Source organism: Xenopus tropicalis, chromosome 6, assembly GCF_000004195.4.
Source record: "Xenopus tropicalis strain Nigerian chromosome 6, UCB_Xtro_10.0, whole genome shotgun sequence".
Taxonomy (NCBI): Eukaryota; Metazoa; Chordata; class Amphibia; order Anura; family Pipidae; genus Xenopus; species Xenopus tropicalis.
The window spans coordinates 65,090,079-65,116,792 of record NC_030682.2 but is presented as its reverse complement, the minus strand read 5'-3'; the positions used below and the strand labels follow the sequence as shown (position 1 = coordinate 65,116,792).

General features: G+C 36.2%; 1 protein-coding gene across 2 annotated transcripts in view; it reads left to right on the top strand.

Moving 5' to 3' along the window:
* The window catches only part of sacm1l (SAC1 like phosphatidylinositide phosphatase), a 53,134-nt gene extending 26,945 nt beyond the window's left edge, over positions 1–26,189 (top strand). For both annotated transcript variants that reach the window (NM_001357587.1, NM_001357586.1), the window contains 12 exon segments: positions 2,624–2,709; positions 4,526–4,612; positions 8,654–8,722; positions 8,928–9,007; positions 9,215–9,313; positions 10,426–10,564; positions 11,746–11,815; positions 13,848–13,920; positions 15,545–15,638; positions 20,111–20,203; positions 21,116–21,173; positions 21,901–26,189. In NM_001357587.1, coding sequence (NP_001344516.1) covers positions 2,624–2,709; positions 4,526–4,612; positions 8,654–8,722; positions 8,928–9,007; positions 9,215–9,313; positions 10,426–10,564; positions 11,746–11,815; positions 13,848–13,920; positions 15,545–15,638; positions 20,111–20,203; positions 21,116–21,173; positions 21,901–22,103 — 1,151 coding nt within the window. In that variant the 3' untranslated portion in view covers positions 22,104–26,189.
* Positions 26,190–26,714: the final 525 nt, after the last annotated feature.

Genomic DNA, 26,714 nt, shown 5'->3' with positions numbered 1-26,714 from the left:
CATTTAAAGCCCAAGACTGTAACAAATCAATTTATAAATTGAAATGCCAGTTTCTCTGTTAAAAAAAAAAGTCACGTACATGTAGATTAAAACCACTAATCTTGGGATATCTTAAATTTGGAATGTAGCCTTAAATATATATATATATTTATTAGTTACTATCATGATGAATGGTTGAGAGAATACTTTTTTTGTAGCCTGATGCAGTTCTTTTCTGTTTTTTTTTGTTTTTTGTTTTTTTTTAACTGACCAGTACCACTGACCAATACTGTCCCATTATATAAAGGTATGGGAGATTTCTTGTCCAGGAACCTGATATCCAAAATACTCCAAGTTACGGGAAGGCCTTCTATCATAGAGTCAAATTTAAATCAAAAAAAGTTTTGATTTAAAGGGGAATTATCATAAATGGGAATCTACTTAACTTGGATCCGTTCTGACAGGCAGATTGTGTTCTGAGCAGAGAAGAGCGGGCATGGGTCCAACCATTCTAAACTGACATCTGAAGTTCAACCCCCACCTGCCCATCTTTAATATCTGATAGAAAACCTGGAAAAGACTTTGAAGAAGGTCTACAAAATTCAACCCAATTCCCCCTTACATTGCGTGACACTTTGGGGCAGATTTATCAAAATGTGAGTTTGGAGCTTAATACATAAAAACTCACCCATGTTCTATTCATTCCTATGGGATTTTTAGAAGCGTATTTATGAAATGTTGAGTTCTAACCTTCACCCGTTGATAAATACACTTCTAAAAATCCCATAGGAATGAATAGAATGTGGGTGAGTTTTTATGTATTAAACTCTAAACTCACATTTTGATAAAACTGCCCCTTTGTCTCACTCACTAACAAACACCTAGAATTTTATTTCTTGTTTTGTTATTTGTGAGAAAAACCTGTAAGAAGTCACATATTACTTGTTTTTTGAGCAGCAGCAATCAAGTTATTTAGCAAAGGTCCAGCATTTTGAAACATACATGCTGACTGAGCTGGCAGGTAATATGGGAGTTGTAGTTGAACAATAGCTTTAGGGCATCTACTTGCACATTCCCATAAAACTACAATTTGCCTTTTCTATAACTTATAAATAAATATTGTTTGTGCAATGACTTTGTAGTCACTCTTTATATGTATGCAAGCTAATTGATAACAGAAGGTCTGTAATATTACTGCAACTGATGTGTCACTGTTATTGAGGAAGTCTCTTTTTTACACTCTTTTATTATACAGGTATAGGACCCAATATCCAGAATGCTCGGGACCAAGGGTATTTTCCGGATAATGGGTCTTTCTGTAATTTGGATCTCAATACCTTTAAGTCTACTAAAAAATCAATAAAACATTAATTAAACCCAATAGGATTGTTTTGCATCCAATAAGGATTATTTATATCTTAGTTGGGATCACGTACAAGGTACTGTTTTATTTCTACATAGAAAAAAGAAAATCAGTTTTAAAATTTGAAATTTTTTTTATTAAAATGGAGTCTATGGGAGACGGGCTTTCCATAATTCGGAGCTTTCTGGATAAGGGGTCCGATACCTGTACCTGTATCAAGTTATTGAAGTAAGATTTGTATTTGCATGTGTAAATTGCAGGATGGTGACTGGCAGCTGATCTAAGTCTGGAATAAACAATAAGCTGCTTTACTAGTATATGTACAAATGCAGCTTCATCAGCACCCATCCCAGCCCGGCTCCATTACTTTACTTACCCTTTGCACATGTTTGCTGTTGAGGGGTGTGGCCGCATAGCATGGCACAGCATATCAGCTTTCACTCTACTATGTCACTCACACATTTCAGTGTACAGTAGTTGACACAGACCAGGGAGCTAGAGGTTCTGTAAGGTGGGGGAGGGGAGGCTGCTTCAATAATTAGCCATAACTTTCTAACTGTGCAAACATTTTTAAAAGCTATAAATTGTCAAAATGTTTGTCTAGAGTATATATTTTCAATCTTATAAAAATATTTTTCATGATTGTACCCTGTTAAGGTATGGTAATCCAAATTAAAGCAACATATTATCTTGAAAGCCACAAGTGTACCTGTACTTTGAAAGACTGGCAAAAGAATATTTTTTCTCTGGTGCAATATGACCACCAGGTGTTATGGCATTATCATTCTGTGTGGCTGGTAAGTCTCTGGATCTTGTATAGGTAAGCAGCCACACAGAATCTTAACATCATCATATGCAATGCCATGTGTTGACAGGGGTGGAGAAATTATTTACGACCATAGATATTGATTTAGTAATGTTTTTCATTGTTTTAGGTAGGAACCATGCTTCCTTTAAAAGCAAACATTAAAGAAAAACAATATATTCTAAAAAGAAACTAGCATATCATTTATATTCTAGTAGGTGACTTATTAGTGAATGTTTTAAAAGCTGACATATACATATTAATAAATATTGCCCTATTATATATATATTACCTTGAGCCGCTATTTTGGCTTTGTTTCTTCGCTCAGGCTTTGACTAAAAAGAAAAATGTGTAAGTAAAAGACACAGCATTGTCCAGTGGCTTAAATACTATACAACAAACTACATGACCTACTCACTTCTGACTTTCTAATCATGGTTTATTGTTTCACCTAAAATATTATTTTGGCTTTTTAGGTATTGATTCAGAGGGGCATGCTGCAAACTTTGTTGAAACAGAGCAGATTGTTCATTACAATGGAAACAAAGCTTCATTTGTTCAGGTAAAGCAAAGTTAAAGAACTGGTATATCTTGCATGCCTCCTGTTTTACACTGTTGACTATTTTGTAGAAAATCAGGTCCCAGTCAGTCAAAAGCTGTAGAATATATATCTTACGACAGGCAAGTGGTAAATTGTCCAAAACAATTGTGTCATTATTTGTTTTTACTAGTTAAAACCTGGTCTTTTAAGGTCCTTGAGCTATGAAGGAAAAACCGTAGGGTTTTTGTTTTCTGTTTTAGAATGCTAACACAGTGGTGGTAAGCATAAAGTCTGTTTTGACCTCTCTAAAGATTCATTTTAATTCAGATAGGCACCGTGGTCAATGTGGTGCCCTTCTAAAACCGTTTGTGATAAAAATATTTAAGGGATTTCTTCTTAGTTTCCTGACTCTGTCTGCCTAGTGCTTTACTCAAGGTAAATAAGTGACATTGGGACTGTGTCAGATCGATATTGAATCACTAGTAGGAGTTTTAAAAAAAAAATACAACAAAAACCCGAGTAGTTGATTCATTGCAGCTGTCAGTACAGTACAGGTATGGGATCCGTTATCCGGAAACCTGTTATCCAGAAAGTTCCGAATTACGAAAAGGTCATCTCCCATAGACTCCATTATAAGCAAATAATTCTAATTTTTAAAAATGGTTTCCTTTTTCTCTGTAATAATAAAACAGTACTTTTTACTTGATCCCAACTAAGATATAATCAATCCTTATTGGAGGCAAAACAATCCTATTGGGTTTATTAAATTCTTAAATGATTTTTAACAGACTTAAATTATGGAGATCCAAATTACGGAAAGTTCCCTTATGCGGAAAACCCCAGGTCCCGAGCATTCTGGATAACAGGTCCCATACCTGTACTGATATACAAAGAGGGCACAGAAAGCAAAATGCAGAGTGGAACCTAATAGAACAATGCTGTCCAACTGGCGGCCCACGACCCCCCTCTGTGTGGCCCCCCACCTGTCTGGCTTCTTTGATGGCTTGCCTTTGAGTAAGCTTTAAATGGTATCAGTACTGTGATTAACTTGCCCCCTGCATGGTTCACACCTCAGATTCAGGCTGTAATCCCCCTGTATTGTTTAAAAATGTGATCCACTGTGTTGTTCACACCTTTTAATCCATACATTATTCACCCCCTGCATTGTTCACACCTCAGGCTCAGGCTGTAATCACCCACATTTTTCAACTGTTCACACCTCAGATAAATAAACCCTGCACACTATAAAAAGAACATATACTGATGTGGTACAGCAATTAGAAAGTTTTTTAATATATAGTTATTGTGCAGACTGTAGGAGCAGTGCCAGCATTGTGTCAATGTATGCTGCTTGTGTGTGCCATACTCTGCCTGTTTTAGTTACAAGAGCCCGGAGAGTACACTTATTTGCAGTGAATCAGTGTAGTTTTATTTAGACATCATCGCACTACATGTTTCGGCCGAATAGCCTTCCTCAGGTGCATACACACAGGCAGCATAGGGCAGGCAGAGTATGGCACACAGGCAGGGTACAGTGACACAATGCTGGCACTGCTCCTACAGTCTGCACACACAGGCAGCATAAGGCAGGCAGAGTATAGCAAACTGGCAGCATAGGGAAGGCAGAGTATGGCACACATAGGCCGGGTAGGAAAGGCAGATTATTGCAAGTTTTTGCTGTACTTCCACCACTAATATGGGTATGGTACCATAGAAGTCGGACAGCACTGTAATAGAAGATAACATTCTAAATGTTTTTTAATTGTCTTTGTTGTATTAAATACATAGTAATAGTAAATGTGGATTGTGACTGATTATTATTTCTTTTTATTTCCAGACACGTGGATCTATTCCATTTTACTGGTCACAGAGACCAAATCTCAAATATAAACCAAAGCCTCAGATCAGCAAAGCAGTGAACCATGTAAGGAATTTTTCCTAATTGTTCCCTTGCTAATATTTGCTAGTTAATATTTAATGTGTCGTTCAAAATAATGTAATGTGTTGTGCATATGTTGGTGTCTGTACATACCATATTGTTTAAGGGTCTGTAACATCAACATCTTTTAGTACAGAATTCATCTCTAAATTGCTATGAAAATAGGTATATTGTACTACTCTTTCTTACTATTTTTCAACTGCTTTATCCAGAAATACACTAACAAAGTTTCCTAGCTTTGCTTTACTTTCTTAATAGGTTGAATGGGCATCAGTTTGTCAGAATATGTATGGATGGTCATTTCAAAAGAATGTATGTATGGAAGTCAATTCAAAGGAATAGTACAGTGTAGAAGAGATCCCACACTCTGCTGAGGACCAATAAAGTGCAGCGTATCCTTGTAGCGATTTCTAAATATAGTTATACATACATACTTACATTCATTCATACATTACATTAAGTGGCTGGCTAGCCTACTATACACAATGCATTCAACACCAATAAAAAATCCACTATGAAAAATAATAAGTCCAACAATTCACATTCACATCATTATTGAACTAGATATAAAAATATTTTGGATTCTTGCAATTTCCCTAAAGAACTTTTTGAAGACTCTGGTACCTTTTGTCTTTTAATTCACTTATATAGACTTTGTGTTCTTTTCATAGATTAATATGAACTCCCTTGTGTTTTAAAGTGCATAACTTGTTGGATTGATTATATTTTTATTGGTAGTTTTTTTTTTCATTGGCATTGGATGAATTGTGTATAGTAGGCTGGCCAGCCACTTAATTAGTTGTTTTTAATATTAAATAATACATTCGAGTCCCCTACTTTAATTAAACCTACATCAACATTGTATAAAATTCTACTACAAACAACCCCCGCACCATTCAAAGCAGCCTATTGCAAATGGCTGTCCAATATCCCAGATCTTACAGAGGAAGACTGGGAAGAGGCAGCAGATAGAGGTTACTACTACTTATTCTCAATAAGAGATAAACTTGTTCAATTTAAATGGATGCACCAATTTTATCTCACACCCATACGATTAAGGTCCATGGGGCGCAACCCTGAAGCACAGTGCCCTAGGTGTGGAATGGGGGATACAAACTTCTTCCATATGGCCTGGTCCTGCCCACATGTAGCCAAATTCTGGTCTGAGGTCATGAACATCCTAGCAGACAAATTAGAGTTCCCTAGGCTGCTAACGCCCCAAGTGTGTATACTGGGAGTCATAGATGAACTAATAAGCACCAACCATGCCAGAACCAGATACAGATCTCTCTTATACTATGCAAGGAAACTCATTGCAATGACTTGGATGGGACCCAAACCCCCCACAATTCAAAGTTGGATTACTCTGGTAAATCAAACCCTGCCCCTCATTAAACTCACCCTATTAACCAGAGGTTCCCAAAAGAAATTTGAAAAAATCTGGAGCCCATGATGGGAGGCAGGTCTAGGGGGACAAGGCTCCTTGATGTAAAAGGCGACGCCCCATCCAGCATATACTGATGACCTTAATCTCCAAAGAAGACCATTGGCGTAGAAACTGCCTAACTCCAATACTGCTATATCACCTATAAGACCTACTATAATTGAATAGAAGCCGAATAATTGCAATCACAACACAGTCGTACCATTTAGATATACTTTATTACTTCATTACGGCCACAATCAAACTGTAAATATCACCAAAACCAAACATGTACCTAATTCCACCACAGACCGGTATTCTGTTTTACTTCTCTTATGTTAATTTTGTTCTTTGTTTTGTTTTTGATTTGATGTAGTTAAAAAAAAAACCAATAAAACATTACCTGTTAAAAAAAAAAAAAATACATTTGAGAACCCAGCACAACATATTTTAACTGAATCAGAAGTCAGCATGTCTTGAAGTCTTACTTTCATATTGGAGCAGGAACAAGCACAGATAGGCAATCAGGCTGTCTGGTCACTGGCACTTGGTTTGAAAACTACATCAGAGCTGCTTTATGTAATCAAAGAATCTGTGGTGTCAAACATTCATATTTATGATTTTTTGCATGTGAAAGATAGGATGCTCCAAATTGCCAATTTTAAGCCATTGTAAATTATGTATCTAGTGTATTTCTGGTCTAGGACCATCAGCACTTCTTACTGTAAGGTAAAAGATTAATAAGCAATGCATGAAAAGTAATCAACACTGAACAATTAGATTTTTGGGTATTCATTTTCTCCACAGAACTGCTCTTTGTAACAGTAACTGTCTCTTATCATCCCCTCTCTGTGGCTCAGCAACTACATACAATTATTATTATTGTTATTGATAATAATGCTAATAATAACACCATCATTTTTGTTATTAATAATATCATTTTATTCTGAAAATATATTGTATCCCCTCTATTTTTGGGTAGGGCTACAAGGCCATTTTAACATATCTGCTACTGAATTGAGCAGAGCCCCCATTACCTCTTGCATTGGTAAATACTTGTATGGAATCTGTATGTTTGAGGCATACACCTAAATATTATATAGTGCTGTGGAATATGTTGTCAAACTCTGTAGATAAATACTTAAACCTTTAGTTGAATGGTTTCTCAAGATATATCATTAAGGGTAGGACTTTGTTTAATCATAAAATAGAGGATTTTGTTATAAATTTCTCTGACCCTTTGTCTTACTAAAGTAGTTAGTAGCAAGTAGTTTGGAATAACACAACATGTTTATGCATTTCGTATTCATTAGGATATGTGCTGGTGTAAACTTATTCTTACTGGAATTTTTGGCCTTGAAATCTTAAGTCTACTGGTGTCTAAATAAGTGCTTTGAAAGTTCAGAACTGCTTAGGGGCTGTTGATCTATATAAAATAGGATTCTCTATAAAACTGTACATAGTTGTTTTGCCTTGCATATAATAAAAGGTGTCTGATATATGTCTCTATATTATAAAAATGTTTAATTGTCTTTTAGATTCATTTATAGTTCTGTATCTTGTTACAAAAGTCCTGAAAAAATAGTGTTATCTTTGTGCCCGAAATGCTGTATGCGTATTTTTTTATTTTTTTAAAGGTTTATTTTTCTTTTATTGATAGTGAAATAAAATGTTAACATAAACAAACAGGTTACATATGTGAATATGAGTGGTTGGTACATGGTTACTTTACACAATACAAGTTAGTTATACAGCTTTATTATCATGAATACAGTTTTGTTGCATAGTGTTGATACGGACGCGGTTCTTTTAAGGGGTGAGGGACCCATTTGATTCACACCACGTGGCCCAGATTTTTTCAAATTTTCCGTGTGCCCCCCTGGTCTCGTATGCGTATTTTTATTAAAATATCTTAAATGGTTTGGAATTCTTTATAATCTGCACTTTGTTGGGCAACCCTGTTAGTTTTGTAAAATCTTAACACAGCACCATGCTGACATGTTACTCTATTCCTAGTTGATCCTTGCTTGGGTTTAAGCATACACCGTACAGGCAGATTTATTTATTATGCATGCAAGAGGTGCATGGGAAAAGTAAGTCAATTGGCAGTGCAGCATCCTGCACTGAAGAGTAGTCAAGCAGCAGGGGGAAAACAGCCTGGGGAGAACACTGCTTTTATTTTACAAAAAAATATTATTGCTTTACAGTGTTCTCTACAGAAAATATATTAAAACATATGCTACTTCTAGATGTGATTGCTTTTAAAAAATAATAATTCTTGTTGATTTTACTTGAAACTCTATATCATATTTTGTTTGTTTTATCTGCCAATCGGATTTCCCACTATACCTTATCTTTGGTAACTTGGCTCACTTAAGCGTGAAATAGCCAACTACCCACCATCCATATATCTGCATACTTATAACAAGTTAACCAACATAACTGTCTTAAATCACAAGAGCACTAAACACCTATGCATAACAATATGTCTTGATCTCTGTGAAAGATAATATCCTGCATATGTGGAATCCGATTGTTATATGCAAAATACAAATAAAAACAATTAAAAATAAATAAATAAATAATTCTGTGATCTTTTGCAGATGGATGGATTCCAACGGCACTTTGACTCACAGATCATAAGTTATGGGAAGCAAGTTGTTCTAAACTTGGTAAAACATATTTTATATTGTGTTTTGATTTTTTTTGTAAGTTAATCACATTATTGTTGGCATAGACCTCTCTATCCACCATAGGTGAGTTTAAACCTGTGTGACACACACACCCCAGGTTTACTACATTCCTGCTGCCAAAAACACTTGTTAAACTTCAATAGTATGCAAATAATTAAGTTAAAGTGTTTTCACTATTTTACAGGTTAACCAAAAGGGTTCAGAAAAGCCATTAGAGCAAGCTTTTTCACAGATGGTTTCTGGCCTTGGAAATGGAATGCTTAGGTAAACTTAAAACATTGAGTAGTCTAAACATGAATATAGTTAGATTTTTCTTTTATTGTTGTATAGCATTTTAATTTAGGATAATATGATATTATTGTACACAATCAGGACTGCTCATCTAAAAGGAATAAAACAACAACTAAGACAGTAGTAGTATATGTATTCCTTATTATTTATCTATTTTTTTTGCATTTTCTTTGCCGTTAGATATATTGCATTTGACTTTCATAAAGAATGCAGTAGAATGCGCTGGGATCGCTTACAGATTTTGGTTGATCAAGTTTCTGAGACTCAAGATGATTTTGGGTAAGTGTTTTCTTAATTTAGAAATGTAAATACAAACAGATTATTTGTGATTTTGAATTATTTAGCTTTTTGTTCAGCAGCTCTAGTTTGGAACTTCAGCAGCTATTTTGTTTCTAGGGTTCAATTTACCCTAGCAACCTGAGCCAGGCACGAGTTTCAATGAGGCACTGGAAGCTGAATAGAAGAGGGTCTGAATAGAAAGATATGTAATAAAAAAAGAGGAAAGAGGAAGGCAAATAATTCCAAAACTATACAAGAATAACAAAGACTAATTGAAAAGTTGCTAAAAATAGGCCATATATAACATCTAATGAAAGTTAATCTAAAGTTAAGTAAAGTCCCCTTTTAAGTATAGAAGCATTCCAGAGTGTAGCAGTGGTAAAAGTGAATTGTTTGAAGAAATGTTATATCAAATGAATTGCTTCTTGCTCTATTTTCTTAGACAATGTATTAGGGTGATGACCCACAGGGAGATTAGTCACCTGTGGTTAATCTCGGCTACCATGGGTGACTAATCTTTGGGAAATGCCTTTCCACCAGCAATAAAGTGAATTGCCAGTGGAAAGGTGCAGGCCACAACGATGTTACCTTGCACTCTCTGCTTAGCTCTGCATAAGGTACAGAGGGCCATACAAGAGAAAAGTGCTTTTTAAATGAGAAATTAGGATGTGTTTTTGCCCTCTTTAGTGTAACACTGATTATACAAGCTGCCATTTTTATATTTTGACCTCAGAATACTGTTTATAGTTATTTTACTGCAGCATACTTAAAAGAATTTATAGAAATATAAGTGAATTCAATAAATAGGGGGTACATTTTCCCTTAAATCACTGTATCTCTTTATGTTCATACCATGTCTGTGAGGGGTACTTCTGTTTCCTCCCATACTCCAAAAGCCTTTAGGCAGATTAATTTACCCCTTATGTAAATCACCCTCATGTGTGTTGTGTAAATATGATAGTTTACTTATATTATAAACTACACTTACGAGACAAATGTGAACAAAGCTTACCAAATTAATTAAATGGCATCTGGGCACAAAATCTTGAAATACTCCACTTGAAACATCTGTAATATTTGTTTGCTTTCACTTTTTATATTTTACACACTAGCTATTTTCTGGTAGACTCTGATGGCAAAGTGGTTAGCCAACAGGAAGGGATTTTCCGCAGTAACTGTATGGACTGTCTGGATCGCACAAATGTAGTGCAGAGTCTTTTGGCCCGACGTTCCCTCCAGTTCCAGCTTCAGGTATGCACATTTTACAGATTTAAGTCTATGGAGCAGTTCCATATTTTCAGGTGATATTTTCAGTTCCAGATGTTTTGATTACAGTTACTCAGTGGTAATAGAACTAGAGACAAAATAATACAATTTAGAATAAGTTATTACCCCTCTGCGACTAAGCATTATGGTATGTCCCAATTCTAACTGCTCAAAATGCCAGCCTCCCAGTGCAAACTTGCCTTGATTTGTGGGAAGGCCACAAAGGCCTAGGGCAGCAAAACTCTAGGGCACATAACTTTGAAATCCAGCCCTTCTCCCTGACTCAGAATTACTTCTTGTTAGGATACCATAGGAGTTTAATTCATCATACTTTCTATAACACCTTCTGTATCTTTTAACCTTGATTAGGATTTTTCCCCAAAATTGTGCATTCACAATCCAGGATCTGCACTGCACTCTAGCTACCTCTGTTTATTGGGAAGTTGGAAAAAACATAAGTATAAGCCCTTTAGCTCCTCAAAACCCTGCTATGGATAAATGAAACTGCTGGATAGTTGGGGAACAAAAACAAATTGAGAATAGTAAAAATAATTTTTGTTAAATACTTATCCTTCATTGTTTTTGCCTTTACTTATTAAGCAGCACTATAAATATTTTCTCACTATTACTATTTACCTGCCCATGACTTTTTAGTGCCCCACTTCTAAAGAATGCAAAACCTCCCCTCTTAATGTTCCCTTAAAGAGCACTTGTGCCCTCTGAGTTGATTCTCTTTGCACTTAGTGCCGAATAAAAATTTCAGCACTCTGTGAAGAGAGCAGCCTCACGAGGAGCAGCTTAGCCCTGTTCTTTTCACCTCACTTACTGCCATGTGAATGACACGCAGGGTAAGTTTGGAAGGGGGTATTCCTACATGCCTCCCCAAGTGCTGTATCCATTAAGGGAGCCGCAGATGTTCGCTGCACTTCAAAATGGATCCCAGAGGCCTGTGGCTATTTGCACACACCCAAATGCAGTGTGTAAACTTTGCTGCCTTTTTTTTTTTTCATTCTGCATGCTGCTTTTGGGTTCGGAAATTAGTTCTATAGTGTTTCTATCAGCACCCTAAAACCTTAAGGCAGAAATAATTGCATTAGTTTTCATTGGAGTCTTAAACCTAATAAAATGTTTTAGCTGTTGCTTATGTTTAATTGTTCTTGTCATAGAGGCTTGGTGTGCTTCATGTTGGACAAAGGATTGAAGAACAAATTCAGTTTGAAAAGATCTATAAAAATGGTAAGCATTGTGCAATTTTAAATTAAAAAGCCCTCCAATGCATTAAAAATAATTAAAATAGTAAAGGGGTAGTTTACCTTTAATTTAACTTATAATATTTTATAGAATGGCCAGTTCTAAGCAACTGCAACTTTTCAATTGGTCTTTATTTTTTTTTGACGTTTTTAAATCATGTGCCTTCTTTTAACGCTTTGCAGCTTTCAAATGGGGGTCACTGGACCCCAGCACCAAAAAAACTATTCATATAACAATTGATATACCAGTCTCTCATTTAAACCACTACCTGGTTGCTGAAAACTCCAAACTGGAAAGCTGTTAAACAAAAACTGAAATTATTAAAAACTACAAGTAACAAAAATTAAAGATCAAATTCAAACTGTCTCCAAATATTACTCTATATCATACTAAAAGTTAACTCAAAGGTGACAACCCCTTTAATTGGCCGCTCAGAATGCAAGCATAGTAAAATACCATAATGTTGATTATTCTGAGAGAATGTATTTTTAGTACAGTATTTTGCTTGCAAAAACTTTCTGGGGTTCAGATGAAATATACTTTAGAGAATGTTTTTTTTATTCATAAGAAAACAAGTACTTATTTATTAAGATGGTATACCATACCCCAGCTAAATCACCTTCAACAAAGTGTTATCAATTGGACCCACACAGACTGAGTTTGCTTTAGGCCAAGTGCCATGTTGTACCAAACCAAACCAACCTCTACACTAAAATTGTTACTCAGGTCTTGCCATTACCACAAGGTGATAGCGGTTTCAAGTTGATCACGCCTCAGAGGACATATATAAAAAAATAGACACCAAACTTAACTTCAAGGATCTTAAAAGTGGAGATGTACTGTCAAAATTTGGACTTAGACTAAAGCAAAGCAATGAATCAAGCACAAAGGAAATAATGAAATAAGTCAGATTTTACAAACCTTCGGGATGCACATGCATCAGATATGCTTAAAACTTATTTTTTGGTAATTTAAAGAAAAGGTTTTAAAGGAGAAGGAAAGGCTAAGTCACTTGGGGGTGCCAAAATGTGAGCAGCGAGCACTTCCTCCTTCCTGTAGCGCCGCGCGCGCGCGCATGCGCAGTAGAGTGAAAAGCCGAACTTAAAAAACAAAGTCGGCTTTTTACTCTACTGCGCATGCGCCGGCCGACGGATTTCGCCGGGAGAAGAGAGAGGAAGGAGGAAGCGCTTCCTACAGGTACCCTGGGCTGGTGCTTTTTTCTCCTAACAGGGGCACCAGCCCAGGGTACAAGGTAAGCGATCTAAGTCACTTGGGGGTGCCTAACATTTTGGCACCCCCAAGTGACTTAGCCTTTCCTTCTCCTTTAAGGATTCAAGTTTTACATCGGTAAAGATTACTTCTAGTTTAGTCAGCCATAACTGCCAGTCAGAAGGTGGAATTTAGTGAGCTATTCTATTACCACTTTAGTCAGCTATTTATTTAAAAACAAACAAACAAACAAAAATAAAATGGTATTTTCTACAGCTAAATAGGTGGCAGAATGTCCCTTTTTATTACATGGAGTTTGTCATTATGAATTGTGTGTTACAATTTAAAGCTTTATTTGATATACAGTTTTTGGCCAGTATTATTTAATTGTGCTAAGTATGTTGGCAGAGCTATATTTATCTTTGTGTATAGTATGTGTAATAATCATAGAGTTGACCAAAAGAGACAAACAGCATGATTAAAAAGCACAGTAGGATCTGGTCCATTTATGATCACAGGGTAGGCTCTGAATGGTACGCTGTTGTGTATTCAGGGATCAGATTAGATTAGATTTAGGCCCACAAAACATTGGTAAACTGAGTTGTTCTACCAAGATATATTGAAATTGCTCCTTAATTTGGGCCTTACTGGGCCTCTCTACACTCTGCCTCCTCTAGTTACCCTGTCTTATTGCCATCATTTAGAAAATTACAAAAGAAAGGAATAATGAAACCCAGACTTTTTTATACTTAATTATCTTTTATGAAAATATAATGAACTATATTAAAAAAAAAAACTTTATTTACAGCATGGGCTGACAATGCAAATGCATGTGCCAAACAGTATGCTGGAACTGGTGCTTTAAAGACAGACTTCACAAGGCAAGTTCAAACCTGTTCAAAAACATGTTCAAAAAATTATCCTGTTGATAAGCATTGCTTGTATGTATGTATGTATGTATGTATGTAGCTACATCATGTTTTGTGATTTTCCTTCCATGTTGTTTAGTACTTTAATTTAAACATAAAAGTTTAGATAAAAAGTGAAGGAAAGGGGCAGACAGTACTGATTTAACTGCAGATTTACTTTATTTAAAGAAAAATTGTGCGTTTCTCTGATAATTACTTTTATTGTTATTTAAAATAATGTTCTATGGATATCTACTTGGATTTGTATTCACTCATTCTGAAAGTAGCACTTGTGTGGCTTTTGGAACTTTTAAAATTCTTTAAATTATTGTGTAGTGTGCAAAGTTTGCTCCCCTTTTAGTAACCCAATAGTAGCCAATCAGCGAGTAACATTTACTGGTTCGGAACCATATCTAAACATATGACTGGTTGCTATAATATTACTAGATGTCAAATGTCTGTTCATTACCCCATTACCAATTAATTATGTAATAATTTTCACATTTTCTATATTTTCAATCTTTCAACAGCTTTAGTAGATTCAAGTATTTCCCATCCAATTAAATACAAAGGTGCATATTTATTAAGATGCAGACAGTTTTTTGGAAATGGGGTTGTACAATTCATAATACCCCAGAAAGGGCAACACACTCATTTTGGCATATCATTCAAGACAGGTCATAAATACAGTGTACTATGGTCCTGTGTATATATTAAATAAGATACAGTAGTAATAGATCTGAACGGGGTTCTGACATAATTTTTATGGTGGTATTTTAATACTTTATTACACTGTGAACATTGCAAATAATTTTGCCATTTAAATTTTATTTTCAAACCAATAAATACATATATTTTTGTTAATTTTGTAAAATATTGTGTAAGCAACCATCTCAATTTATTAAGCATGATCCTATGCTTTTAAAAAAAAAAAAAAAAAAAACCAGCACAGCACAATTCGTTTCATGCAGCTTTTGCCTCACTTGATCTCCCACTTATTTTTGCTTCTCTCTGCTGCTGTGGTGCTATTCTCATATCTGTTACTAGGTGTGGCATTTGAGCATTTTAAGCAATGTAAATTTCTATTGATTTTGATCTATATAATGCTGAAACCATCTCTAGCCGTCAGGTCACCTGCTTTTTAAGGAGTATGAGGTCACCTGCTTTTTAAGGAGTATGAGGCTGTCTAGGGTGTCAGGATAAATTTCCTCCCATTGTTTATAGTGTATTTGGGGCTGCCTTTCAGTATACAATGTATTTAGGATCTGGAGCCATGGTTTTTGGAAGTAAATGTGCTGTTATTTACAAGCCAGCAGAAAAGTGACCAGCACAATGAGTGTGATGCAAGTGGGGCTTCGCCCCTGTGTGTTTATTGACAGTATAGCAGCAACTTTTCAGGGATGTACCCCTTTGTCAGCAGAACTGTGGAAGGATTGATTTCAGTGCAGGCTGCTGAATCCTTTAGGGAGTAAAAGTAACTCAACTGCACTAAATTAAAATGACCAGTTGCTAATTGTATAACAATATTATTGTCCTCGTCCTACTAAAATAAGCTTAAAGTGTAAATAAATCACATGTTTTCTTTTATTTATTTTAGGACTGGAAAACGAACTCAGTGGGGACTTTTAATGGATGGTTGGAACTCATTAATGCGATATTATAAAAATAATTTTTCTGATGGCTTCCGACAAGTAAGCTTAAAAAAATAACACTCCAGTTCATAAAACCATGTCTTTATCTTTTATTATTAAAGGTATGGAATCCTATATCTGGAAACCCATTATCCAGAAGGTTCCAAATTACAGAAAGACCATCTCCCATAGACTCCATTATAAGAAGTAAATAATTCTAATTTTTAAAATTTTGAAATTTTGAAATTTTAAATTTTTCTCTGTAATAATAACACCGTACCATGTACTTGATCCCAACTAAGGTATAATTAATCCATACTAGATGGAAAACAATCCTATTGGGTTTGCTTAAAGGAGAAAGAAAGGTAAAAACTAAGTAAGCTTTATCAGAAAGGTCTATGTAAATACAGCCATAAGCACTCGCAGAAACGCTGCACTGACTTCTCTGAAAAAAGATTTCTTGTGTCTGTAATTCCTGTGCCAGAGACACGCAGCTTTCTGCTCTCTCCTGCTCCCCCCCCCTCCCTAAAGAATGCTAAGAACTCACTCCCCCCCCCCCCTTAGGAATGTGGATCTGAGCCAATCAGCAGGAAATAGTAATTTGGTAATATTACTAATAGTAATAGTCTTACCAACTGAGCATGTACACTTGGTCTGGGTGTCTGTGCAGGAGCGAGGCATTGTGGGAACTTTCTTTACACAGCTCAGCGTTTTTTTTTCCTGTTTGGCTTCTGATCATCTGAACAGGTGAAATATGGGAAGACTTATGGGCACTATTAAGACAACTGAAGGTATGCCTGCAGCTTGAGATTAACTCTTTACTAGCATTTCCTTCTCCTTTAAATGAAGTTATGGAGATCTAAATGGCAAGATCCCTTATTCGGAAAACCCCAGGTCCCGAGCATTCTGGATAACAGGTCCCATACCTGTACTTTAATTCAGTATTAAGTTTTGTCTATCTAATTTAAACTCAGTTAAAAGATAAGTATGGGAAAAAAATACCAATTTGTTAGTTTAGGCATTAACCTTATGTACTTTTCTTTAGACTGTAGTGCCTTATTTCCTATGCTTTTAGGTTTTTTTTGAAGCAGCTTTGGCTGGGACTTAGTGCAGAATACAGCAGAACTCCTTAAAACTGTATTGTGCTTAAGCACTGCAAGGGACATATGGGGCCATGGGAAAGATAGCATTGTCACTCTGTGCAGCAGAGTTTCCTAGGGTGGTTTGTTTTTTAAAGAAGAGGTACGCCCGCCTGGGGTAATAGGTTTATCAACTAGAAGGTGCCTAGCAACTTGCCACCTCCCAGCATTTTTTACAATACTTTTGCTTTATAAACGATGTTTCTTGATGTAATTTGAAACATGTCAAAACTGTCTGCAGTCTGAACCTAGACACACAAATAAATTTGAATGGAGTTCTTAGAGTTTCATCCTTTTTTCCATCTTACTCAGTGGTATCTGCAGTTTACCAGTGAGTGCACATGTCATACCACCTCCTGTAGGGAATGAAGTAAAGCAGTTAGTATTCCCCTTACTTAAAACTGCCCATTCATAGTTTTAGTAAAGAGAATATGGTGGTTAGCTCCCCTGGCAGTGGATCAAGGCAAATTATTTTTGGTATAACTGTAATCTTTGGGTTTATGATGAACTTCTACATATGAAAAGAAAAAAATATTGTGTTTCTTTGATAATTACTTTGGGTTATTAAAAAAAAAAAATGTTTTAACAATATCTACTATGGATTTGTATTCACTCATTCTGCAAGTAGCACTTGTGTGGCTTTTGGAACTTTTAAAAATGCTCTTAATTATTGTGTCCCTTTTAGTAACTCGATAGTAGCCAATCAGCAAGTAACATTCACTGGTTTGGAAACATATATAAACATGTGACTGGCTGCTATGATATTACTAGATGTTAAGCAAAGGTGTCTCTTCATTACCCCATTACTTCATTTCATTTCACTAATATAAAAATATTTACATATGATATTTAATTTAACAACTCACTTAGAGTGAATTTAAGCTCTGTCTTCACTTGTTTTAAAGGAGAAGGAAAGGCTAAGTCACTTGGGGGTGCCAAAATGTTAGGCACCCCCAAGTGACTTACATGACCTACCTTGTACCCCGGGCTGGTGCCCCTGTTAGGAGAAAACAGCACCAGCCCGGGGCACCTGTAGACACCGCTTCCTCCTTTCTTTGCGCGCTGCCGGCGAAATCCGTGGGCCGGCGCATGGGCAGTAGAGTGAAAAGCCGACTTTAATGTTTAAGTTCGGCTTTTCACTCTACTGCGCATGCGTGCGCAAGCGAGGAGGAAGCAGGAAGCGCCGGCAGCTGCCCTGGGCTGGTGCTGTTCTCTCCGTACGGGGGCACCAGCCCGGGTACAAGGTAGGCGTTCTAAGTCACTTGGGGGTGCCTAACATTTTGGCACCCCCAAGTGACTTAGCCTTTCCTTCTCCTTTAAAAGAAAAATAAATAAGTAGGGCACAAATATTGTACGTAATATTTTGGAGTTCTGTACCAGCCCAAGGCAATCACAGCTCATTAGCAGGGAAGATCTGTGCCTCTGAAGATGCCCCCTGTAGCTCCCCATCTTTTTCTCTGCTGATTCAATGCACATGCTCTGTGTTGCTGTAAGTTAAAGGAGAAGGAAAGGCCCCTTACTGCCAAGAGATTAGCCATATTAGTGCCACCTAGAACGCTATATTTTTTCTGCAGAAAGCTTTACCATTGTAAAAAGCTCCCTCCATTTGTTTAAAATAGAAGTTGCCATTTTAGCTTGGTCTCCCTAACTTCCTGCTGCAGCTCTAATTGTTGGAAGCTAAGAGATGCTGAAACTTTAGGTCAAAGTTTCAGCATCTCTATAGTAGATGCTGAAACAGAAAAGCTGCACTGAACCCTGTATCAAAGAAACACTGGATTTCTTTCCTTCTTTTATGTAAACATGTTCTTCAGTATCAGACTTCTCCTTTAGGGCTCCTTCAGGTTTGGGGCATGAGTCTGTGCAGCTCTCTCCCTCCCTTTTTTTTTTGTTCTCCTTTCTATAAGAATTCATAAGAATGCACTCCCCCCTGCAATCAGAATGTGTGATCTGAGCTACCAGCAGCTAACTTAATGCACTAGACTAAAAGAAATCTATACCCCCAAACAATGTAAATTCAAATTTTATTCCATAAACAAGATCATATGTAAAACCTTGCTTCATCTAAATAAACCATTTTCTTAAAAATATAATTTTTTAGTAGTACAGGTATGGGACCTATTATCCAGAATGCTCGGGACCTGGGCTTTTCCGGATAAGAGATCTTTCTGTGATTTGGATCTCCATACCTTAAGTCTGCTAAAAATCATTTAAATAATGAATAAACCCAATAGGATTGTTTTGCCTCCAATAAGGATTGATCCTATCTTAGTTGGGATCAAGTACAATGTTCTGTTTTATTATTACAGAGAAAAAGGAAATCATTTTCAAAAATTAGAATTATTTCCTTATAATGGAGTCTATGGGAGCCATTCCGTAATTGGATCCCATACCTGTATGTGCTATTGGGTAAACCTAAATAGAAAATTGCCATTTTTAGAATTAAGGATCCCGCCTCCTGGGATCATAGGACTCACAGTGCACACATACATGCTAGGTCACATCAGCCAAGTAATAGACAGAGTTCTGCCTTTTGCTTCCACACTTCTTCCTGTTACAGTTAGATCTGCATTATTTCTGTTCATGTGATCTCTGAGGGGAGCACACAGCCCATCACTAAATTGTGGAAAAGGGGAAAACATGTGAAAGGGGAATATTTACTGATTCTTTAATAGGTCACTTTACATAATATATCTGTTGGTTAAGTAATCATTTTGGGGGTATAGTTTTCCTTTAAGTATATAAAATCTCTAGTCATAATAATTTGTATTATGACATGGGCTTACCTGATAACTAATACCCTGCCTATGTCCATGTCATCAGATGAGTTGAGGTAAGTTTACATTGGTGCTTTTTTGTTTTTTTGGATATCTCTATCCCTAAGCCGGGGGTAATAACCTTCCTAATCTTTTCAGTGACGTAACTGGTCACTATAATTGCTATGTCTCACTCTTAGGGGCAAATGTGAGATTAGAGCTCACCACAAGAAAAAATCACCCATGTTCTGTTCATTTTTAGAAGCAAATTTATCAAACGGTAAACTCTTAATTTCACCCATTGATAAATCGCTTCTAAAAATCTCATAGGTATGAATAAAAAGTGGGCGGATTTTTCTGTTGTGAGCTTTAATCTCACATTTTGATAAATCTGCCCATTAGGGGAAGCTTATTACTGGAGCAAACCTTTATACTAACTAGGTCTACCAGCAGCAACATGGGCTTAGAGGCACTCAAAGGATCCACAAAGGCCACAATGTGGCCAGTAAGCCAATAGTTTTAAAATATCAACTACAGGGAAGAAAATTTAAGTAAGGGTCTGATTATCTTCTATAGTGTTAGTATAGCTTTAGTGTTTCCAGTGTTAATATAAATATGTTAATTTTTTTTTCTGTTGCAGGACTCAATTGACTTGTTTCTTGGCAATTACTCTGTTGAAGAAGTCTATTCTTCAAGTCCACTGCATATACAGACAGACTGGAAATTTCTTGCAGTATGTGTTATTCATGTATTCAACCTTTACTAACTTTAAAGGGGCAGGTTACTTTTATAAATGTATGGTTTACAAAAGTAGATGCATGTAGTCCATCAAGTTTTTATTGCTGGTCTTTCTTTTGATATCAGAACTATCAATCTGCCATAACATCATCACTAGGAAGGACATTGCACAACCTCATTGCCCTTACCATGAGCAATCACTTACTCTGCTTCAAATGAAAGTTCTGTTTCTCTAATCTAAAGGGGTGGCCTCTGGCCCTTTGGTAGAAATAACGGAATACACTGTGGGGAAAAAGATCACCTGCTATTTGTCTATAATGCCCTCTAAAGTACTTATAAAGAGTAATCATGTCCTTCTGCAGGTGTATTTTTTCAGATAACCCCACCCTTGCCCAGCCTTTAATCCTTCCATGCCTTTTACCAGTTTAGTTGCATATCTCTGCACTTTTTCCAACTTGTGAATATTCTTGATAAGGACTGGGGCCCAAAACTGCATACTCGAGCTTGAGGCTTTACCAGGGATCTATAAAGAGACAAAATTATGTTTTCATCCCTTTGAGTTAATGCCCTTTTATATGCAAGACAGTACTTAATTTGCTTCAGTAGCTAATGAGTGACACAGGCTAGAGTTACACAACTTGTTATCCACATAAACCCCCAAATCCTTCTTAGTTAAGGATCCCCCCAACATACTACCATTTAGTGTATTCCGTTATTTCTACCAAAGGGCATAATTTTGCACTTATTAACATGAACCTCGTCCAGTTTGCTGTCCATACCATGAGCAAATATTAAGACCTACTTACAATAACCACCTAATCCAAACAGCACTGTTTTGCACATTATTACATAGGTTTTCTGTAAAGACATATTATGCTAACATTATCTTTCTGTTTATACTTCTTAGTTACCTATTATCATGGTGGTTGCCTTTTCCATGTGCATTATCTGCTTATTAATGGCTGGTAAGTAAAGAAATGCATTCACAAACCTGGATTTAGTATTTACTTTTACCCTACAAATTCTGCTTCCTTTTGTTCATTTTATAAAATTTATTTTCATCAAAATAATTTATTTTGTAGTTTATCATCATGTGGTGCCTCTGTACAAGTCCACTTTCCAGAACTACAAAATAAATACTCCTGAAGACAGCTCTGCTTCCTCACATATACTGTAATCTCTTATATTAGAGCTGCAGGTCTGGGTTGGAGTTTATAATGCTTGGCCACATCACTTCCTGTTTCTGGCTCTGAAGCATGCGCAGTGGAAGCTGTTCTTGTCCTGGCTTTCACTGCCCTAGCTTCTGGTCAGCAGTGAGCACTAGGTAGCCAGAATCCTCCAATGACAATGCCAAACCCAGCTACACAGCTTTGCTTTAGAAAGTCAGTTACAAGAGAGCATGGCTGTCTCCGGGACCACTTATGGCTTTGTTTGGTAGAGGACAGGGAGGACTGTACGGGGACAGCAGTATATGGGAGGTTTTGTATTCCTGTAATTTTAATTGATAGTGCGACTATATTCATATTTATGGCCACATAGTGCAAAAATAGTTTTCACAGAAGAAAGATCCCTTTTGAAATGTGTATATTTTTCTCATTTACAGTTTATTCTAAATAAGCTAGTTTAGCACTGAGAACAAGTAAACATGGGTGTTTACCAGTATTTAAAGTTTTCCTTTTTTTTATTTCTCAGGTGACACATGGACAGAGACTTTGGCTTATGTTCTATTCTGGGGCACTGCAAGTATTGGAACAGGCACTATCATTCTGTACAATGGCAAAGATTTCGTTGATGCCCCAAAGCTGGTACAGAAGGAAAAGATGGACTGAATTTGTGTGTGTGGAAAACAGCTTAGCAGTGACGGTTCATTAAACCCAGTATGGAGTCTTTATTGAGCTGCTTTCCACACATAATATTATAAACATTTCATTTATATATATATATATATATATATATATATATAGGCATGGAAACATTTTAAGGAATATTGCATAATCTGGAAATTTGGAATGAAGCACAGTTTAGTAATTTTTGGTTGTACTCGAGCTGCATCTTCTTGCTGGCCAAGATAGACGTGATATCGCAAGTTTCAGGTTTCTCTGGTGTTATGGCGGATAAAGGAATACTCAAGCACTGAAAATGCAGCTGTTCCATTTAAATTACTTGCCTTTACTCTTTGTATTAAAATGTATCTATTGATTTTCTCTTGAAATGATATTATGGATTGTTTGAATGCCCTTAAAACTACAAAGTGATGTTTAGATTTTTGTTTATTTCTTGAATCTATCAAATGTTGGCAGTGTAAATCTCTGTAATCAAGTAATATATTGCTGCAGCTTTTAAATGATTAGTATTCATTATACATTCATTTTTGTTATAAGAGATTGAATTATTTCTTGTTTGAGTACAATACTCAGAGATCAAGGGAACACACAAGTGGGATTATGCTGAAACTGGAGTTAAATGTTTCTCTACTAATTCACAACCTCTTAAATACAATTTTAGATTTTGTTTCTACTGCTCTATGCCAAAATGTTTTTAACATTAAAAAGTTATAGAAATAAGGCCTCATTTACAATGCTCCATGCAGTACAAAGTGCAATAAAGAAATGTGCACGCTGCATGGGGCATGTGAAGATTTGCTGCAGACCTACGTGCTTCTTTTTGGAGGTCAGAGACCTGCGGCATGCCCTGTGGATTGAGCGCTGACTGTGTTAGTCAGCACGCGATGTAAGAGAGGCAGGGTGAAGCACTTAGGCACATAAGTAACACTATTTAACTGCATCTTTCTGAATGTAACATTTTTAAAGCAAGACAATTTGAATTAATAACAAAGTTATGCTTAATTTACTTAAGTTAATATGACAGATCTGTGTTATTTTTAATGGTACTCTAAATTAATAGAACTGGAGCCTGCAAAAGCATCCAGAAATATCCTTGTAATGAACATTAATAATTTTGTCAATTTGATATTCTGTTAACAACAGTTTTACTTTATTCTTATTTCTTACCATTTAACATTACCTTTAACCTTAGAGAATAATCCAACATGTATTAAAAATATTTTGGAATTTAATATGTTTAATAAATAGATGAAGGGCTTCAAAAACCTAGATATTAATTATAAATATAAATGCAATACCACATTAAACCATATATTGACATTCCATATAGTACAGTTGTCGTATATACTGATTTAGCTGTGAACACTCAAGGGAGCAGTGTATATATTTTTTTTCAATTTTTAGCTTTAGTTTAATGTAGCAGTTTCTTTTGCAGGTACAAACTCTGATAGGCAATATTAACCATGAAAGGAGAAGAAAAGGTAAAAACTAAGTACGTTTTATCAGAAAGGTAAATACAGCCATAAGCACTCACAGAAAAGCTGCTCCTCTATCAAAAGAAACACAGGATTTCTTGTCTTCTTTTGTGTACACATTCCCCCATAAGAGAGCTAAAGGCTTCTTGTGTGATAGTAGTTGCAAAATTGGGCACAGATTGACACCAGTGGCGCATTTACACCATGCAGGGCCCTGCAAAATCTTTGGAGGGGCCTGACACGTACTGCTATCTCTACCTGCCTTTCCAGAGTGTCACGAGAGGGGGAAATTTTAAAATAACAAAAATTACTATGTTACTTTGGTATCAGACTTCCTCTTTCAGAAAAATCCTTCATTCCCAGGCCGGAGTCTGCCCAGCTCTCTCCTCTCCCCTTCTTCTGCTCCCCCTCCAATAAGAATTCACTCCCTCTCCCAGCGGCTAGAGCTGCAGCAGGAAGCTATAGAGCCCAACTAAAATGGCAGCTGCTATCTTAAACAAATGGACGGAGCTTCTAGGGCTCTTTACTCAGGTGTGGTAAAGCTTTCTGCACAATAAATATAGCGTTCTAGGTTGCAGTAATGTGGCTAATGTATTGACTTTCCTTCTCCTTTAAGGCCATAATCACTCTGGAATAATATGAGCTCCCCAATGTTAGTTATGAGTGTATGGACCCAGACCTAAATATCGAAATGGTTATGAAAGCCAAACAAAAAATTATGTGGTGCTTAAAAGAGAACTAAAGAAATAGACTAAACACTTTGTTTGTTATGTTTTTGGCTTCTGTACCAGCCCAAGGCAACAACAGCCCTTGAGCAGTGAAGATCTGTAACTCCAAAGTAGCCCCCCACTTTCTTTTCTGCTGATTCACTACACATGCTTTGTGCTGCTGTCACTTACGTTAGCTTACGGACCGATGCAAAATATCCTGTATATATAGAGTATAAATATAAGGCTGGTTATTAATTCATTCAGATTCACATTTTATGACAACTCTGAGACCAGTGCAGTTAGCATCAGACCTGTAGCACAAGCTTATATGACAACCCCTAAGCTCTCTGCAGTTGCCCAGAGCACACTGAGCATGTGCAGTGTCACTGTCACTTCTAACAGAATCCAAAATAGGAAGTTCCTTTGACAACTGTAAAGACCTATATAATTACTACTATAGAGATGCTGAAACTTTAAGCTAGTTCAGTCAGTTTATGATATAAAATTTGGCATTTATAGCTTTATTTATCTTTAGGGTTTAATTCTGTTTTACAAACAAGTCTGCATATACATCTGTTGCTAGAGAGCCTAACTGTTTCCAGACTGATAAATCATTTTAATATGTTAGTGAAATAAGACCTTTTTCCAATGTTTGGTTAACCCTAATAGATTTCACAGTGGGATTTAATAAATTATAGTTATGCCACTGACAATAATTACTCAATATGTGATCTTCCTTCTGGATCTACACACTACTGAGTCACAGACATTCACATCATTACAAATTTTAAATGTCAGCGATGCACCCTCCTAGGGTGAGACAGGTCAGCTGTTTGTAAAATACATTTTGGTCTATAGTGGTGATCTTAATGAATCACTGCAGCATATTTTTAATCCAAGGTTAAAGGGCATGCTGCCCAAAAATAACATTTTGGCTTATAAAAGAAAATGTCATTCAAAGCAAACTTCCAAAATACATTAAAAATTTAAAAATATACCCCCTTTTTGACATGAGTTAATTCAGTAAAAAGTGCAGAAAAACAATGTAACCTATCAAAAAAATATATATATATTTTTTCCAAGACGTCTTATTCCACAGATTTTTTTTTTTACATGTATTTATAAAGCGCTGTACAATAATGGGCTTATACACTGAACATACAAAATGACATAAAAGCAACCAATAACTGATACAAGAGGTTAAACATGCCAAACAAGCTTAAAATCTATAAGATCTATAACCAAAATCTATAAGATCTATAAGCAAACCCTGATAGATTGCCTCTGACTCATAGGGACCAGTTCCCAACCCTATCAATCTTCCCCTTCCTTTACTTGTACTTCTGTAAATCAGAGACCCCCTCTGCTTTGCAGAGAATTTATGCACTGCCCACTATGAAAATCAGTGTGATTTCAAATCCCAGAATCCATCACTTTAAAATTGTGTTGTTTTTTTAGCAGTTTAAATAGTGTTTATCAACTGAAGGAGCTCATGTAAAACAAAAATTTACAATTTTCCGTTCAATAAAAATTATTTGTAAATGTGATTGCAGTTGAAATCAGAGTTTGTTTATCCCTTTTTTTTCCTCTGGGTTTGATTTAAATAATGTGTTTTTGTTTCAAAAGTCAGAGCCAGGAGTACAGGGAATGGGTAAAGCCAGACAGAAAAATGGCCTTAACATTTTTAATGAATATATATTGGAAAGTTCTTAAGATTGACAATTTCTTTCTCTAATTTAAATTGTTAAATGATTTTTAAGTTAAATGTATATGTAAATGTAATAGAAGGGAATTTTTGTGTGTCCCTTTATCATTCCTAAACAAATGTGGTTTCGAAAGAGGACTTCCAGTTTTATCTAACTTTAAATTCATGGTGGTGTAATAGACTAAATATTGTTTCATATTTTGGTTGAAAGTAGGCTGCATCTGTTAAATAAATCTTATTTTGCTAAGAATGTCTCCTCAAGGAAGTTGGTTAACTCCAGAACTCCAGAGCACATGACACATGCAAGGATGCAGCGTGATAGTGCTGCTGTACATCTGGGCAAATAAGTAAGCACAGAGGTGGGCCACCTTGCGCCCCCCCCCCCACTGCTGCATACACATTGATGTCACAGTTGGAGGGGGGAGCGCTGTGAAAAGCAACTCTAAGGGGCTGATTTACTTACCCACGAACGGGTCGAATGGAGTCCGATTGCGTTTTTTTCGTAATGATCGGTATTTTGCGATTTTTTCGTATGTTTTGCGATTTTTTCGGATTCTTTACGAATTTTTCGTTACCAATATGATTTTTGCGTAAAAACGCGAGTTTTCGTATCCATTACGAAAGTTGCGTAAAAAGTTGCGCATTTTTCGTAGCGTTAAAACTTACGCGAAAAATGCGCAACTTTTCGCGTAAGTTTTAACGCTACGAAAAATGCGCAACTTTTTACGCAACTTTCGTAATGGATACGAAAAACTCGCGTTTTTACGCAAAA